Below are 20,397 nucleotides of genomic sequence, written 5' to 3'. Positions count from 1 at the left end.
TTATGCTGAGAACCACTGTTTCTGTAGGCTGGTTCTTACACATGCCATTTTGCTTGGTTTCTACAGCTAAATGCCCTTCTTATTGCCAACCTCTTTATAGTGTACTGGGTGCATTTTCTTGTGGCACCAACACTGGAGAGTTTGAGTGGTCGTCAATGAGACTAGAGAGACCTCACTAGTCCAACACTTTTGCTACTCACTTGCTAACCTCTTTACGGTGTGTATATTTTTCTATGTCCAGCACTATTCATTTTCAGAAGAAGCATTGGGGAATGGGAGTTCCATCATGAAACCACTACCTTGTACACAATAAATGTAAATGTGAAGAGTACTTGGTAACTTAAGGCTTATAGACTGAGCTTGAAGAGTAGAAGAGGGAATGAATGCAGCAAAAGGACCAGAAATTGGTAGTTGTGGGAGAGAGAGAGTATTCAATAAAACCTAGGTTATGTATATCTGCTCAGGTGACCATGGAAGAAAATAGAGTAATGACATGAGAAGGACTGGAGAGGTGGGGATGGGAAAAAGCAAAGATTTTTGGAGTAGAGTGAGGAGAGGAGTAATTGACAACTGCAGAGATGAGCAAAAGTAAGATTGGGTGATGAGATAAAAACATGAAAAGATGATGGATGGTAAAAACATGACCCAGAGAGAAGAGAGTGCTGGTTGGCAGAACAGCAGAATAAAGTTAGAGTGTGCTGGGTAGGTGGATGATGGTGATACAATATAGTCTGTTATACAGACTGTCCTCATTTAATGACCGAGTTACGTTCCAACAGCCCTGTCGTTAAGCAAATTCGTCATTAAATAAATGTTCATAGGGTACATTTTATTTTTTTTTATATAGGTGTAGTGTACTGTACGTACATATAAAAACAGAATACCATACTGTATAAAGTATATGCAGTACAGGGCCAAGAATCACTAACATAAATTGTTGAAAAATGAATAAGTAACAGTAAGATTACCACAAGGAAATCCTTAAAAGTTAGGATATGGATACTGTATACTTACGATGTCAGAGGGTGAGGTTGGGTGCTCGGGATGCACTGCTGTCACGACGGCAGTTCTCGCACAGCGCACAATATGACAAAGTTTTTAAGTTTTTATATTTTGTAAAATATGTAAAGTTCGTAAAGTTCGTCATAACTCCGAGTGGTCGTTAAATGAGGACAGTAAAGTGCAAGGAGTGGGGAAGAGTAGAGTGATGAGAAGACAAGTAAAAGGAGGAACAGGAGTAATAGGTAGATGAGAGGCAGGGTCAAGAATGCAAGGTCAGGGAGCAACAAATATAGACTTGGCAGAATACAAAATATGAGGAGATTCTACAGAAGCAATACTGCTTTGTCTTCAATGATCCTGATGTGGTTGAATTAGGCATTATTAGTGTAATAAATCTTCAAAACATCCTTCCTGACATACAAAATATTTTGTGTCACGGTACATTCTACCAAGGGTGGTTTGGTCTTCTGTAGCATTGCATATCACTAATCAGTATGGTCCTGTCATCTTCTCCATGAGGTGCAGCATTTTCAGCTTATCCATCATTACTTCATCTTAAATCTTCCTTGGTCTCTCTTTTCTACAGGTTTCACTAATTTGGAGTGCTTGGTACTTACAAGTGCAGCAACCATCTTGCATATGCATCACATGCTCATACCAGCACAACCTTCTCTCTTGTACACATCTGATTCTTCCGATACTAATTTTTCTCTCAGATAGCCATTATGCACATTACACATCCATTGGGGCATGCTCACTTCATTTTTTTCTAGTTTTTGCAAGTCTTCTGCAGTCATGGTTTGCATTTCACTACCATACAGCATTACAGTTTTACCACAAGTGTCACACAAGATGTAACAATAAATTCTAAATGGAAAATATTAATCTACTACCATTTCTTTAATTACCATGACAGCATACTAAAATGTGTCAAAACATTGGTGTACCAAAAGGCAAGGTGTCATTAGTATTCAGCAATGTATTATCAAAGACCTAAAGCATTGGACAAAATCCTTTACACTCCTTCAGGACACTAGCAGAGAATCTATCAGAGCCTACAACTGAAGTTTAGTTAATTTTATTAATTGCTGCAATGATGTCTGCAATACTGAAAGTTATGTCAGGGAGGATGCTTTGAGGATTTATTACGTTAATAAAGCCTAATTCAACCACATCAGGATCATTGAAGACAAAGCAGTATTGCTTCTGTAGAATCTCTTTGTATCTGTGACATCATTGTGAATGAAGTAGTATTCCTTGATCAGTGAACCAATGAATGAAAACGTTGCCCTATGCTTTTTAGCAAAGGAATTGGAGACTTTAGAACTGTGTCTAATTTTTGTAATGGCACTGTCTTCCTCAACAGCACTTTGGTTATTAATGTGAGACCTCATACAGTTTTGGTGATGTTCGTTTTCTGATTCCAGTGTAAGTTATTGCCCTTGAGAGAGATGCTGCTGCTGCTGGAAGTAATCTAGCTTTTGATTTTTTTCCTGTTAACTCTTTATTTTTCTGATGAGTGATTTTTTTTTCTCGAAAGAGCCTGCATCTGTTTGTTTGCAGGGCATGATGGGATGTGATTCGCACATATGTGAATAAGTGTCCTCAAATAGCTACCAAGATATTTTTATATTGGAGGGAGTGAAAGACCAGTCAACAAATGATAGGTCATGTATAATTGTACTCATGTTCACTTTATGTTGGTCCATGTCACCAAATGGGTGTACAAGAACCAGTGATTTTGATCTAATTTTTGGATGATGAAAAATAAGGCTACAATGTACCTTATCATAGTATGACAGGTGTTTTTGTCAACAGAGATATTTCAAACAGTGCCAGCATATATACTCAACACTAGACCCAAAGCACTTTTGTTGTGTCTTGTTGGCTCAAACATGAATCAGGAAACAGGAAAACAAATCATTCATAAATTTGGAAAGTGCTGCTTTGTCCAAGAATGAGGCATAAATTCCTGTTTTCACAATATGCAGAGACCAACCCATAAAGGGAAGGTCAAAGTCACCCATTGGTTAAATTTGTTGGGGAGCAGATACATAACAGTAAATTTATCTTAATGTAAACAATAAATTCCTGAGGATGTGCCTTAATGAATCCTGAAAATAACATTCATGATCATTTCAACTTGAGAAGGAAATAGTTCCATCAACAATAATATCATAATCATGTTAAATTTGTTGGAGTGCAGACAAATAACAGTATCATTTTTTGGTTGGTAGTATATCTCTTAATTATGCATCTGATATCTGGAAGGTGGACAAAGGGACAGTCATGTTCCCTCATGTAGACAATTGTAACAGATTTTGGGATTCCATTTTATTCATGTTGGTAGAATGTTCCAGAGATGATTTGGGCAGTGTCGCAAGTTGAGGGCATGCCCTGGCTCTTACATGAGTTGGATTTAGTGGAAATGTAGTATCAGTAGACATTGTTGAACTGAGATAGAGAAGTAGGGAAGAGTGATTTCTTCACATTGGGAGAGATAGAAGTAGAGCAATAGCAGCAACAGATGATGCTAATGATAATGATAGTAATGTTGATGAGAACAGAGGTTACCATGAAAGTGAATGTAGTCATTGAGGAATGGAGGGAATGTTCTGTACCAGCAATGATAGAATAGGGAGCTATAAGGCCACAGAAGTCAGAGCTATGTAGATTGTTTTTGATCTTGTTGCTGAACTGTACCAGACATTTTTTTTTTACTAAGATGGACAGCTCCATTTTAGTTTGTTTCAATTTGTCTTGCTAATCAATTATTTAAAAGTGAGACAATTTTCACAGCTATGGCATTGAAACAGGATATATGTATGTCCTCAATCAATTTTACTCTCTGACCAGTTATGTTTATCATAGACATGAGAATTATTCATCATGATGTGGAATTCGGTAATAATATTCAAAACTAAGTGAATTTTCCATTTATTTATCATTATTATTATTGAACGATTCTTTCCTGCTTTAAATTATTTTGGAGAGATGTGTAGATTCAAAACAGACGAATGCAATTCAGTGTTGAAAGTTGTTTTGCTTACTACTTTGTAAAAGGGAAAAAAATTAAGGCTTTTGTTTATGGGTTCACATTCATCAGATATAAATATGCAAAGCTTTATGTAATCCTCATTTTATTCTTTGTATGAGAATATAAGGGAAAATTTGTTGTACATTTGCTCTGGGAAACTGAGAATGTCCATTGACTATGTGTGTAAAAATAGATGGACGTTTTGGGTGGGGTTTCAGAAAATTTTATACTTACATAAAATACTAGATTTACCAAGTTTCAAAAGAAGAGTATACTTGAAAATTATTCAAAGGAATCTCTACAGTTTGGAATTCTGATTTGAAGAGTACAACCAAAGCAGTAAAACGTTTGTTTGCTCTGCTAAGTATCATTACTATTACAAGGACTGTAGCATAATAAATAAACATATAGAAACTTTATACTGATGAAAAGAATAAACAACAAACAGAAAAGATAATAGTCTGAATCATGTGTAACATCAAAAAATATGGATCTTTTTTAAAACGGGGGCCACATTTTTCATTAACGAAACACTTTGAAACTTGGATCACTGGTAGAATGTGTCATATAAAACATCTTTTTCTCTTAGTCTTCTTAAAAAAAAAAAGAAATCCATAAATTATTCCATGTTAAAGTTGTCGTATTTCTGTAATTTCAACCAATCACTGACGTCCATTCAGCCGATATACATTAAGTGCCGACTACATAAACAAACGATTCTGAAACAATTAACCCTAACCCTAACGTTAGAGTTAGGGTTAGGGTTAGGATTAAAGCAAATTTAAAATGAAAACAGCAAATAAAACGAAGAATCGTTTGTTTATGTAGTCGGCACTTAATGTATATCGGCTGAATGGACGTCAGTGGTTGGTTGAAATTATCGAAATAAGACAATTTTTTACATGAAATAAATTCGAATACAAAAATATTTTTCTGTTCTATAACACAAAATAGATAAGTATACGAAGTTTGAAAGTCTTTCGGTACCAAAAGCACTACGTAAAACATTAATGAAAAATGTGGCCCCCGTTTTAAAAAAGATCCAAAAATATTGTCTAACTCACTAGACAAGCTGATAAGTCAAAGATACATTCTAATAATTTCTTTTTGTTTCATCTAACCAAAAATACACATCTGATCAACTTACACGTTTGTTTCTACCAGTAAAGGGAGTTTACAAGTTGATTTAATACAAGCAAATCAATATTCATTCAGATGATATAAAACACAGTTACCTCCCATGTACCATAAACACTTATTTAGTAAAATCTGCTTTATAAGCTGAAAATCTTTCTATCTTTCATATATAATAATCACTAAAATGTGATTATGACAAAAATTTAATCTGGTCTTATCTTAGAAATTTATTTTGCATATTAGGTCTTCTTCCATATATGGACCCAAAAATATGAAAGAGAACAGAATGAAATTTCAAATTTATCACTAAATACAACTAAACTCATTTCTGCTATTTTATGGCTTCTTTGATATTTTCCAAAATCACAAAGGGCCTCAGAAATAATGTCTGAGTAAGCCTTTGAGCATTACAGCATTAGGGTAAAGCAAGATATCTTACCTACTCAAGCCTATCAAGGTTGTACTGTCAAATTAGTAATGGAATGAGCATCTATCAAACAATACTTGTCACAAAATTCCTGTATCAATTTACAAATTTATTCAACAGGCTATCAGAGAGCAATGACATTTTATTATTCCTTTCATTTATCATTAAAGCTAATATATTTTAATTTAAACTTATATTAACAGCATTCTATTTGAAATTTTGATTTTAATTCGATTTGCTATTTTAACTCTTTAACATTTAATCTGGCCACCATCATCATTTAACGTCTGCCTTCCATGCTGGCATGGCTTGGACAATCCGGCCCAATATTCCACCTGTTTTGTATTAAAACAGACCACATCCAACCTCTCACACCTATCCCACAACATCATTCTAAAAATATGCCAACATACCATTGAAATCTTGAAGCTACAAGATAATGCATGATTAATTCAAAACAATGTGGATAAGTAAGCAATACATTTGACAAAGAAATCTGAATGCTAAAGGGTTAATTTAAAATTATATGAACCGCATTCTATTAGGAATATTATAGCCCCAAGCTAAATTATACTGATTACTTCCAAATAGTAATTGTAAAGTAAACCAAAAGACAAGAAATTAAATATATTGCCCAACATTCAATTGAAATAACACTGTAATATCAGTGAAAATATAAAACAGATTTGTAAAGGGTGAACTAAAATGATACAGAAAATGTCTTTGGTAATGCTTTATTTATAAAAAAAAAAAATTTTTTTTTTTTTTTTTCTGCTTTTGTTTTTTTTTTATAGTGTCAAGCTGCCAGCAGATCAAATGTTACTGATGTTGGTCAAGAAAAATTCATTTGTCTGTCTGGTAATGACAGTTTGATTACAGCTGTGGTCATTGTAGCTAGACATATATTGCCAGTGGAAGTGGACAATTAAGCAAGCAATGCATCTACATTTCACTGATAACCACATTTAGCATCAAGTTCATTTACCAGATACAAATGATGGACAGAGGAAGGATTTCTCCTTATTTCTTTTATATTTTTAGTCATCACAATCAGTAGTTCTCTTCTCATGTCTTCTTCATTGAAGAGATAAGCCATGTGCTCTGACAGAGTTTGCAGTGAGCTTAACAATCATTACAGATAATATCTCACCATTAGACATCTGTCTTGATCAATTCAGAGTTCATAATATGGCTGGAGGGTTTGCTCACAGCCATACAGCCACCATTAAAGGCCAGTGGCGAATCTTTTTGTCCACAGTCGAGCTACACGATCATGTTCCAGTTTATTCTGAAGATATTGGGTAGCAATACTTCCTACCAATGGGTCCTGAGGATTGCAGTCAGTCAATAGTGAACAGATAGACAGGAGCACTTTTGAAATAGTTAAAGCTGGGCTCCAATTATCTTTAAGAATATCCAAGCAAATTACACCTTGACTGTTGATATTACAATGGTAGATCCTTGTTCGGAAAGTGACCTGAAATAATAATAGATACAACATTAATGGTAGATAGTTTGAGTTTTTAATTAAATAAATCAATTCACAAAGTAAATGAAAATGGATAATTTCTGGAGTAACTTTTATTTTCATTTATTTGTATTCAGGTATATACCATAAAAACCCATGAAATTTGCGCACAGGTGTAATTTACACAGGTTATTTTCAGGATAAAACTTGTTAAAAAAAAGCTTCTACTCATGTAAAATTTGCACCCAAAAGTTTTCAGAATTGCTGATATAGTCAAGGGAAAAAGCTTTTCAATTTAGTAATATTTAGCATAATTTCACTTCCTTATGATTAGATTTTATTACATTTTCATTAAATAAAAATAATCTCTGTTTAACAGGTATCACATTGAAAACTATTAAATTACAAAGTGTTTGTGTTGTTTATAATAAACTTTATTTTACATTTCTTGCCCACAAGAGATTATGTCTGATCTTTAGCATACTGCTGTATGTCTTCTCAAATCAGGATCACAGGAAAAGTTGTTGATAAGAATTACCAACAAAAACAAAGCTGATAAATATGCATAGGTGTTGCAAATTAAGTTTAATTACCAATAAACATCAGCTTGGATGACGCTTTACTCAACTGACAGAGGAAGGTGACCAATCAAACTGATTATGTAAACAGAATGCTTTTCTGCCTATTCTTTGATATGGAGTACCAAAATTTTAATCCCTTTTGCACTTATAAAATGTCAAGCAAACTTTAAAATTTGTCATTACCGTTATTGTCAGTATGGCAGAACTTATGAATCGTTTATTGTGAAGGTGAAATTAAATATGTTGAATATACAATAGAGATGCCAGAAGGCATTTTAATGTTAATGAAGCCAATGTTCGAAATTCGCATAAACAGTACAACAAACTTAAAACTGTGCCTAGTAATAAACAGACAAAACAATAACAGACAATCAAGATTATCCATATCATTACATTCTTTTCCATTGGGAATATCCATATCACTATGTATGTCAATGGTGCTCGATTGTGGTAGGTAGAAACTCCAAGCAATGTAAAATATGGCCCAAACCTTGTTTACCAGCATGAACATCAGACTTCAAAAACTAGTTAACCATTTAATGGTTTTAGTAAATTTATACAGAAAAAGTAAGCATTATACCACCCAGCATAAATAAAAGTCAACTTCATTATACGTATTTAAGCCATTATTTTTCTGTAAAAACCTATTCTGACATTAAATGAGTCAACTTCTGGTACAAATGTTTACATTTTGTATGTATTTTTGCAGCAAAAACAATTTCATGTAATTTACGTACCCACTAAAGTTTATTTTTATTTTTGCAAAAAAATGTGTAAATTACATGGGTTTTTATGGTGTGTATATGTATATATATATATATATATATATATATATATATATATATATATATATAAGTAGGAAGGTAGACAAACCACAAACCCCTTCAGGTAGATGGCCCTGCTCAATCTGTAGAAAAGGCGTAGGTAGAAACTCTATAAGATGTACCTAGTGTAAGCTATGGACACATAAGAGGAGCAGCAATATCAAAGGAAGGCTAACTAGCAAGATAGTTTTTGTATGTGGCAGATGCTCAAGAGCAATAAACACTGAAAATGTGCAGAGAACAACTTCTGCCACATTCCAGGGAGAAAAACTAGAAGTAGTTGATAGCTTCCATTACCTAGGTGACCAAGTCAGGAGCAGGGGAGGGTGTGCTGAAAGTGTAGCTGCTAGAATAAGAATAGCCTGGGCAAAGTTCAGAGAGCTCTTACCTCTGCTGGTGTCAAATGGGCCTCTCGCTCAGAGTAAAAGGCAGACTGTATGACGCATGTGTACGAACAGCCATGCTACATGGCAGTGAAACATGGGCCGTGACTGATGAGGATATGCATAAGCTCACAAGAAATGAAGCCAGTATGCTCTGATGGATGTGTAATGTTAGTGTGCATACTCGACAGAGTGTAAGTACCTTGAGAGAAAAGTTGGACCTAAGAAGCATCAGTTGTGGTGTGCAAGAGAGACGATTGCAATGGTATGGTCATGTGGCGAGAATGGATGAGGATAGCTGTGTGAAAAAGTGCCACACCCTAGCGGTTGAGGGAACCTGTGGAAGAGGTAGACCCAGGAAGACCTGGGATGAGGTGATGAAGCACGACCTTCGAACATTAGGCCTCAGCGAGGCAATGACTAGTGACCGAGACCTTTGGAAATATGCTGTGCTAGAGAAGACTCGGCAAGCCAAGTGAGACCATAATCTGTGGTTTCTGCCAGGGGTGTAGCCAGCCCACTTATTCGTACCTTTACTTCATTGGACACTAAACCCTGCTTGCGAAGACCTGTTGAGGCAAGTGAAATCGAAATCGAACCAAATTCGACAACTCCCATGCCAACCTTTCTTTCATTGCACACTAAACTGTACTTGCGAAGACCTGTTGGAGCAAGTGAAATGAAAATCGTAATTGAACCAAATTCGATAACTAGCACCCATGTCAATGGAGCACTAACAGCACTGTCCGAGAGTGATCATTGCCAGAGCAGCTGTCTGGCTTCCGTGCCGGTGGCACGTAAATAGCACCATTTGAGCATGATCATTTGAGTGTGATCGTTACCAGCGTCGCCTTACTGGCACTTGTGCCGCTGGCACGTGAAAAAACATTTGAGCGAGGTCATTGCCAGTGCCGCTGGTGGCACATAAAAAACACCATTTGAGCGTGGCCGTTACCAGTACCGCCTGATGGGCCTTTGTGCCAGTGGCACGTAAAAGCACCAACTACACTCTCGGAGTGGTTGGTGTTAGGAAGGGCATCCAGCTGTAGAAACTCTGCCAGATCAGATTGGAGCCTGGTACAGCCATCTGGTTCGCCAGTCCTCAGTCAAATCGTCCAACCCATGCTAGCATGGAAAGTGGACGTTAAACAATGATGATGATGATGGTCCATTTTGGAAGGAGAAAAAAACATAGGCTACAAGATGGTATCATCATCATCATCATCATCATCATCGTTTAACATCCGCTTTCCATGCTAGCATGGGTTGGACGATTTGACTGAGGACTGGTGAAACCGGATGGCAACACCAGGCTCCAATCTAATTTGGCAGAGTTTCTACAGCTGGTTGCCCTTCCTAACGCCAACCACTCAGAGAGTGTAGTGGGTGCTTTTACGTGTCACCCGCACGAAAACGGCCACGCTCGAAATGGTGTCTTTTATGTGCCACCCGCACAAGCCAGTCCAGGGGCACTGGCAACAATCTCACTCGAAAATCCTACGGGAGCCAGTCAGGCGGTACTGGCAACGGCCACGCTCAAAATGGTGCATCTCATGTGCCACCCGCACAAGAGCCAGTCCAGGGGCACTGGCAACGATCTTACTTGGCTTGCCGGGTCTTCTCACGCACAGCACATTTCCAAAGGTCTCGGTCAGTAGTCATCGCCTCGGTGAGGTCCAATGTACGAAGGTCTTGCCTCACCACCTCAGCCCAGGTCTTCCTGGGCCTACCTCTTCCACGGGTTCCCTCAACTGTTAGGGTGTGGCACTTTTTCACGCAGCTATCCTCATCCATTCTCACCACATGTCCATACCAGCGCAATCGTCTCTCTTGCACACCACAACTGATGCTTCTAATGTTCAGCTTTTCTCTCAAGATACTTACACTCTGACGGGTATTCACATTGACATTACACATCCAATGGAGCATACTGGCTTCATTCCTTGCGAGCTTACGTATGTCCTCAGCAGTTACAGCCCATGTTTCACTGCCATGTAGCATGGCTGTTCGTACGCATGCGTCATACAGTCTGCCTTTTACTCTGAGTGAGAGTCCCTTTGTCGCCAGCAGGGGTAAGAGCTCTCTAAACTTTGCCCAGGCTATTCTTATTCTAGCAGCTACACTTTCAGCGCACCCACCCCCACTACTAACTCGGTCGCCCAGATAGCGGAAGCTATCGACTACCTCTAGTTTTTCACCCTGGAATGAGATAGAAGTTGTTTCCTGTTTGTTTACAGTCTTTATTGCACCTGAACATCTGCCACAAACAAAAACTAACTTGCTAGTTAACCTGCCTTTGATGTTGCTGCACCTCTTATGTGTCCATAGCTTGCACCGGGTACATCTTATAGAGTTACTACCTACTCCTTTTCTACATACTGAGCAGGGCCATCTACCTGAAGGGGTTTGTGTTTTATCTACCTTCCTACTTATTAGGATTTTGGTTTTAGCTAGGTTGACTCTAAGGCCCTTCAATTCTAGACCTTGCTTCCACACCTGAAACTTCTCCTCTAGTTCTGATAGTGACTCCGCAATTAGGGCAAGGTCATCAGCATAGAGGAGCTCCCAGGGGCAACCTGTCTTGAACTCCTCTGTGATTGCCTGGAGGACTATGATAAATAAGAGGGGGCTGAGGACGGAACCTTGGTGGACCCCTACCTCTACCCGGAATTCATTGCTGTACTCATTTCCAACCCTCACCTTACTGGCAGCATCTCTGTACATGGCTCGTACAGCTCTCACTAACCATTCTTCTATCCCAAGTTTCCTCATTGACCACCAGATAAAGGATCGGGGGACCCTGTCAAAGGCTTTCTCCATGTCAACGAAAGCCAGGTACAGAGGTTTATCCTTAGCTAGGTATTTCTCCTGCAGCTGTCTCACTAGAAATGAGGCATCAGTAGTGCTTTTACCTGGCACGAACCTAAACTGCATCTCATCTAAATTGATTTGCTCCCTAATTAGTTGGGCTATGACCCTCTCTGTAACTTTCATAACCTGATCTAACAGCTTGATGCCTCTGTAATTATTTGTATCTAAAGCGTCACCTTTACCTTTGTAGCAGTTGACTATGATGCTGCTACACCAGTCATTGGGTATGACTCCTTCGTGTATCACCTGGTTCGTAATACGGGTGACTAGGCTATAGCCAACACTATTTTGTTCAATTTCATATATGTTGTTGTTGTCATCGTCATCTCACTGGATAAAATGTTCATCAGATTTCCTGATATTAAGATGAATTATATTCATTCTAATATTAAATATGAAGCTAAATAAGTACTTACCTTAGGAGGCTTAAATGGATAATCCTGTGTAAAATGTATATCCAAAAAAAATACACCACCTTCATAAACTGATCCAGGAGGCCCTAAAATTGTCGAGACCCATTCATATAAATTGTCTCCTTTTGGTCCAGCACTACAATAGTGAAAAAAAACAAGACAAAGAAAATCATCATAATTCTCTAACAGTAATTTGTCACCTTAATTATAAGAAATTCAATCATGACATGTAAAAAGTATAAATTATTTAATTACATTCTGATGGTTAAGATAGAATTGCTAACATAGTTATTTACTCATCCAAATTTGGTATATCTTATTAAAATATTTTGAGGAGTTCAGCACTTATCTGTCTCTAAAAAAAAGCTCTAAAATCTTCGAATATAGTTTTTGATTTAAAAAGTAACTACTATCATACTTTCTTTAGTAATATATTTTCAACTATTTTGAATTTCCCTGTTCTTTTTTGGTCTGAATCACAATTTGAACTTGTTTAATTATTCCAAAATTTTAATATGAAATCATGTGTAAGTGTGTGTGTGTGTGTGTGTGTGTGTGTATATATATATATATATATACATATATATACATATACATATATATATATATATATATATATATATATATATATATATATATATATGTACACACACCACAATAATCTTTCCTATTTATACAATAATGCTAAGCCTAAGATGTTGCGTAATTACACCATTCACTGGTTGCAAAAGTCTTCAAATTTAGAAGCTAAACACTACAAAAACTTCAACAGTAACCTTTTTATACTGATACTATGATGACATGACATTATTCACTTGTAAGTACCAGTCAATCATGATAAATGTTCATATATATATATATATATATATATATATATATATATATATATATATATATATATATATATGAACATACACACATACAAGCATACATATATACATTATATATACATATATACTTACATATATACATGTGTGTGTATGGAAGTAGGATAATAAATGAAAAGGAAAGCTTCTAACAAAGCAGAGATGAGCTGAAAAACCTTTATATATTTCAGGAGAAAATATACATATATATGCCAGGCTTCTTTCATTTTCTGTCTACCAAATCCACTCACAAGGCTTTGGTCAGCCTAAGGCTATAATAGAAGATGCTTGTCCAAGGTACCACACAGTGGGACTGAACCCGAAAATATGTGATTGGAAAGCAAACTTCTCACTGCACAGTCATGTCTGAGCACACACACACGCATATGTATGTATAATATATCACAATTATAAATAAATACCACATGCTGATGGACATAATATGTATGCTATTTACTGTAAGATACTGAGTATTTCATAAAACACAGGTTCTGATATTGGATTTTTCTTATTGAATTAAATTATTTTTAAATTAAGAAAAATTTTAACAGCTTCCAGTTTACCTGCAGTTGGGTGGTGGATCCAGAGTTATCTCAGCCAATTCTTTCTGAATGCTATAAAGAAAATAGGTTCAAATTTCAGGACAAACTTAAAATACACAAAATAAGAATAAAGGTTATTTCTAACTGAAGATACAGATGGAATTTAAATAACATTCTGCAAACTTATTTTTAAGATTTACAAAGGATCTAACTATAACGTGTACATATATACATATCTAAACACAAACAGATATACATGGTGGTTGGGGAGATAGAGGAAACAACATTTTTCATTTAATTATCTTTTCTGTTGGCAATGACAAATTCAGAATTGTTCCAGTCTGTATATATACTCTTTACTCTTTTACTTGTTTCAGTCATTTGACTGCGGCCATGCTGGAGCACTGCCTTTAGTCGAGTAAATCGACCCCAGGATTTATTCTTTGTAAGCCTAGTACTTATTCTATCGGTCTCTTTTGCCGAACCGCTAAGTGATGGGGACGTAAACACATCGGTTGTCAAGCGATGTTGAGAGGACAAACATATACACACATATACATATATATATACATATATACGACAGGCTTCTTTCGGTTCCCATCTGCCAAACCCACTCACAAGGCTTTGGTCGGCCCGAGGCTATAGTAGAAGACATTTGCCAAGGGGCCACGCAGTGGGACGGAACCCAGAACCATGTGGTTGGTAAGCAAGCTACTTACCACACAGCCACTCCTGCACCTATATGTGTACATAAGCATAATGCATGTCTTGTACTTCATAATATAGTCCTGAGTGTCTTTTTTTAAAACTTTTTTTATAGATATTTATGCTTAAATGAGTTAAAATATGTGACCCATATTTCCAAAGAGGACAAATTGTCAGAGTGCAGATGAGAGAAGCTTTAGTCACAAAAACTACTGAATTGTTTAATATTTCAAGAGGCAATCTCTAAAATCAGGAGGCATTCAAAAACCAAGGTAAAACTACCTCTGATAAGCATAATTCTGGATGGAAGATGAAGCTTGCAGAGAGGGAATGCAGATTAGTGATATATATTGTTTAAAATCCACTGAGCTACAGCAGCAAAAGTGAAAGCAGAGCCAAACCACCATCTTGCCAACACTGTGTCAAGAAAACCTATTCATTGAAAGCTCCATAAAACTGGATGCTATGAGAGGGTGCAACTGCTGAAGTTATCTTGTCCCCCATTAACATTGATAAGCAGAAAAAATTGGTGTCTAGAAGTGGTTAGCAGACAAAATGGAACAAAGTCATCTCTGACGAATCAGCATATACTCTTTTTCCTATTTAAAGGCAAATTTATGTATACAGACAACCAAAGAAGCCTTTGTGACTGTTTGGTTCCAACTATGAAGCATAGAGATGGCTCTATGGTGATTTGGGCAGCCATATCACAAAATTCACTTCACCCTTTTCTTTTGAAATATTCACTGTTTGAATATTTTCTAAAATATGAAATGAAAGCTTGTAGAAAACACTTATCTTTATGCTGTTGTTTAGAAACCTTTGCGAACAACACATACAAAAATGGTTGCTTCAAGCTCGTATTTTGAGAAGTAAAAATGAAATAAAAAATGTGAGCTTGAAGCAGCCGTTTTTTGCATGTGTCATTACAAAGGTTTTGAAACACAAAAAAAAACAAAAAAACATAAGGATAAGCATTTTCTTTAAACTTTCATTTCATATTTCCAAAAATGTTTAAACTGTGAATATTCCAAAAGAGAAACTGACTCAATTTACCAGCTGGTGATCAGGAATGAGTAACTCTGAGTACTGGAAATTAGTTACAATGTATTAAAGAAAACTATATATATATATATATATATATATATATATATATATACATATACATATCCATATACATATATATATATATATATATATATATATATATATATATATATATATGTATATATATATATATATATGTATATATGTATATATATATATATATATGTATATATGTATATATATATATATATATATATATATATATATATATATATATATATATATATATATATATATATATATATATATATATATATATATATATATATATATATATATATATGAGAGAGACAGACAAACAGACAGAGAGCGCAGGTGTGGTTGTGTGGTAATAAGTTTGCTTCCCAACCACATGATCCTGGGTTCAGTCCCACACCATGGCACCTCGGGCAAGTGTCTTCTACAATAGCCCCAGGCTGACCACAGCCTTGAGAATAGATTTGGCAGACAGAAACAGAAAGAAGCCCATTACATCTATATGTGTGTTTATGTCTGTGTTTGTCTTGTATTTGTTCCCCACCAGTACTTGACACCCAGTGTTGGTTTCTTTATGTCTCTGTAACTTAGCAGTTTGGCAAAAGGAACTGATACAATAAGCACCAGACTTGAAAGTATGTGCTGGGGTTGATCTGTTCAAATAAAAGTACTGCAAGTTGGTGCCCCAGCATAACCACATTACACTGACTAAAACATGTAAAAGATATGTGTATGTGTGAGGGTACATGGCCTAGTGGTTAGGGTGTTGCACTCAAGATCATGAGATCATGGTTTCAATTCCTGGACGAGGGGTTGCATTGCGCTCTTGAGCAAAACACTTCATCTCACATTGGTCTGCAACCACTTTGACACCTGACATGTGGTACAATGTGCACCTGTTCAGGCAATGTACTGATAGAAGGTGTGAGCTTCATGTACAGCAGATACATTTGATCACTATAAACAAATCATTTGTGTAGGTCATTCAACAAAAACTGAACATTCATATGCAATCTTCAATGGGAGATTCCAATATATATATATATATATATATATATGGGAGAATATAGAAATAATAACAACAGACGAGGACAGGTGGTGTAAATAACAAAAGTATATATTAGTATGACGCTCGGGAATACGGAAAGTCTTTGACGTTTCGAGCTACGCTCTTCAACAGAAAGAATACGGAGACAAGGAGAAAAACACACACACACATATATACACACACACACACATATATATATATATACATGCACACACACACGCACGCAGACACACACGCACGCACGCACACACACACACACATATATACTGTAAAAGACGTGTACCAGTGCCACATAAAAAGCACTCATGCCAGTACCATGTAAAAGCACCCAGCACACTGTAAAGTGGTTGACATCAGGAAGGACATCCAGCCATAGAAACTATACCAAATCAAACTGGAGCCTGATGCAGCTCTCCAGCCTGCCAACTCTGGTTAAACCATCCAACCCATGCCAGCATGGACAACAGACATTAAATGATGATGGTGATGATATATATCACTTGTTAAGGCTATCTCTACAGATTTATTATAGAAATTATAGTCAGCACTGATTTTTGTTAGGTTCCACATCCGAGAGGTCTGATGTAAACAATGAGATTGAAGACGAAAAATGGGTAATGGGCATATATGACATATTTCAAGAGTTTCTGCTCCTTCATCAGCACCCATCAAGCATCGACACACACACACACACACACACACACACACACACACACAATGAAATACTGAAGTAGAATTTCATAGAGGTGCAGCAGTAGCAATGGTTGTCCGGTCGCTATGGTAATGAGGCATTTGCTTTGGCAGGTTTAACCAAGCTACGAAAGTACTAAACTACTGAGCCTGCAGAAGAACTACCTCAAGGAAGTGAGCACACAGTCAATTCACTAGAGGTTGGAAGCTAGCTAAACTGAAGAGGTAATAAATAGCCTGCCTGCCTAGCCAACAGGGTGGTCTCATCTGGAAAACTAAAACAATGCAAAGAAATGGGCCTCAGTATGCTGCAGGTCAATTGGACTGTTTCAAGATGGCAGAGCAAAATCTGAGCAATCAGAGGCTGCTAAGAATCTGAGGTGCCAATAAGTCACCAAGGAATGGGATAACAACTCTTGCCTACAATTGCTGGTCTTTGGCAGGGACAACCAGAATGACTCATCTAACGAAAGAGAAAAAGAAAATCAAATGTGATGTGCTAAGGATCTATGAACCACATCAAAGGAAATAAATAAATATGAGATGTATGGATGAAAGTGTCATGAGACTGGAAAAAGTGGAAGGTACAAAAGCAACAGGGTTTGTCATAAGCAAAGAATGGTCTTCAAGAATTGTTTCTTGCCAATTGCCTTCATCATGCATTGGAGTGCTAAACATTTATCTCATAAGAAATGCCATCCAGAAGACCATCCAGACCTATGCTCCCACAAACATGAGCAAAGATGACAAAGTGAAAGAATTCTACCAAAAGCTAAAGAAAGCACTAGCACACAAATCCACCTATGCCATAGTGATGGGAGATTTCTATGCAAAGGTTGGAAAAGGACGACAGGGAGAGAAATATGTTGCTATGTTCGAAACAGAAAAGAGAAACAAAAAAGGAGAATGTTTGGTTATCATGGCAGAGACAAAAAAATTTTATATTGGGAACAGGCTATACAGAAAGCAACCTGGAAGGAGATGGACCTGGATATCCCCCAAATGCTCAACATAAAATGGAATTGACATCCTGGTCAATAAACAGTGTATATTGCAGTCATAGCACCATTCAATAAAAGCAGTGGTCATTGCTTGCAACAGGCAAAGATGATGATCAATGAAATCTGAGAGAAAAAGGCTCTGCATATCTCAATGAAGTATCAATGCATCAAGGCCTTTGGTCTGAAACAATTACAAAAGCTATCAAGAAGGAAATTTGGAGTCAACTTAAAATGTTTGATGAGAACTACAATTTGCTGGTCCAGAAAATTAAAAGCTGCATATGGAAAGCAAAAACTGCAAGCCAGTAGGAGCCTGAAGGAAGAATTTTGGAGGAGACTAAGAAAATGCTAGAAATACGGAAAACAATGAAGAGGAACATGACAAATCACCTTAAGTATTCCATTCTATGCAAAGCAATCAGACAACATCTAAGAAATGACTTTGAGAATTATAGGCTGAAGAAATCGATACAGACTGCAGAGGAAAGGAAAAGTTTAAAAAGATGCAGGAAAGGGCTGACATTCTATAAGTCAGAAGTAACAGCACTTAAGGACACAGATGGGTTAACGTGCTTCCATGAAATTGTTTTCTGCTGGGGAAAATGGTGGCCAAAACAGTTATCATACTTCAAACAGCTTACAAGAATGCTGCCATGAACAAAACAAGTTTACGAGTGGTTTCCATGTTCTAGGAATGGTCACTTATTGCTTGAAGACCAACCTCCTTCAGTGTGACCGTTGACCTCCCAACTGAATGAAAACATCACAAACAACGAATTTTGAGTGAGGAACTGCAAATGGAAAGAGTTGCAGCAAAATTTGTGCCACGCTTGCTCATGGATGATCAAAAGCAGTCATGACTGAATGTGCGTCATAAACTGAATGAACAATTGGAAGTTGTTCTGGACCTTTTTTTGAAGGCCATTACTGGTGATGAAAGCTGGTGCTATGGCTATGACCTGGAAACAAAGCAGCAATCAAGTCAGTGGAAGCATTTGATGTCACCACGCCCCCAAAAAGCACATCGAGTGAAGCCCAATGTCAAGACAATGCTGATTTGTTTCATTGATGCGAAAGGAATTGTCCATACAGAATTTGTTCCTCCTGGTCAAACTGTTAACCAGACATTTCACTTGGAAGTTCTGAAGCATTTGTGAGACAGAGAGAGATGAAGGCACCCCAACCTGTGGCAAAGTGAAGAGTGGTGGTTTCATCATGACAATGTGCCTGTGCACTCCACCTTGAGTGTGAGACAGTTTTTGACCAAAAATGTCATGACCCTGCTTACCCACTCTCCCTATTCACCCTGTCTTGCTCCTTGCAACTTTTTTTTTTAACGAAAAAAAATCCTTAAAGGATTTTCAGATATGGAAGATGTGAAGAAAAAAAAAAAATGGCGGAGGTGTTAAAAGACACCACTTTACAAGAGTCCCAAGACTGCTTGAAACAGTGGAAAATGCGCTTGAACTGATGCATTGCTTCAAATGGAGAATATTTTGAAGATGATAAAAGTGTAAACATGTAAAAGTAAGTGAATAAAATAATATTGCAAAATTCCAATTTCTTTTGGGTACCCCCTCATATACACACATATAAAAACACAGGGGATCAAACAGAACTTGGTAAATTAATTTGGAAGCACTTTCACATATCCTTTGCTAAAAGAAAGTATGTCAGGTAATTCAACTAGTCAGTACAGCAGTCCATACAAAGTTTAACAGTTGTTTATGATCTCAGGTATCCAGCAAATCTGTATACGTATCAAAAATAAAATTGGTACATATTGCACTGTGTATCATTTAGTAAGCAAAAAACAAATGGATAGTTCAAAACATCATGTGTTTCAATTGTATTTAGGGAAGAGTTTACTCCCAAAATATGAAGTCAATTACATAAATTTGTATTGCTATATAACCACCCTACTTCATCCTGATAAAACAGGGTGGTTAATATGAGGGAAGAAACACTTATTACGAAACAGAATGACACAAGAAAACTTCAACATAGGCTGGAGATATCAAAACAGAATTCCAAACGCAACTAAAGTAATGTTTGCTTATTTTAGAGAGGGAGTGATCTAATAGTCATATTTGATTCAGGTGTTAGAATTTGTTGCTAGGTGAAATTTTGATGGGCAGTTAATCATTAGTCATAAACTATACTCTTATTTCAAAGCAATAGAACCAACCAAATTGACTAAGATTCTAATCTATGTGCCACAACAAACCAGAACATGTCTATTCTTAAAACAATTGATAAGAAATATCTTTAAGCAGTATATACATTAAAAAAACGTATGTAAGCTTAAATATATGCACA

General features: G+C 36.6%; 1 protein-coding gene across 2 annotated transcripts in view; it reads right to left on the bottom strand.

Annotated features, from left to right (window-relative positions):
- Window positions 1-6,321: 6,321 nt before the first annotated feature.
- The window catches only part of LOC106869058 (ubiquitin-conjugating enzyme E2 E1), a 34,887-nt gene continuing 20,811 nt past the window's right edge, over window positions 6,322-20,397 (bottom strand). For both annotated transcript variants that reach the window (XM_052970170.2, XM_052970169.2), the window contains exons 3-5: window positions 13,573-13,623; window positions 12,147-12,279; window positions 6,322-7,080 (exon numbers count right to left, since the gene is read on the bottom strand). In XM_052970170.2, the coding sequence (XP_052826130.1) occupies window positions 6,829-7,080; window positions 12,147-12,279; window positions 13,573-13,623 (436 nt within the window). In that variant the 3' untranslated portion in view covers window positions 6,322-6,828. The remainder of the gene's footprint in view (window positions 7,081-12,146; window positions 12,280-13,572; window positions 13,624-20,397) is intronic.

This window comes from Octopus bimaculoides, chromosome 8, assembly GCF_046866305.1.
Source record: "Octopus bimaculoides isolate indiv1 chromosome 8, ASM4686630v1, whole genome shotgun sequence".
NCBI classification, from domain to species: Eukaryota; Metazoa; Mollusca; class Cephalopoda; order Octopoda; family Octopodidae; genus Octopus; species Octopus bimaculoides.
This window is presented reverse-complemented; position numbering and strand designations above follow the sequence as displayed.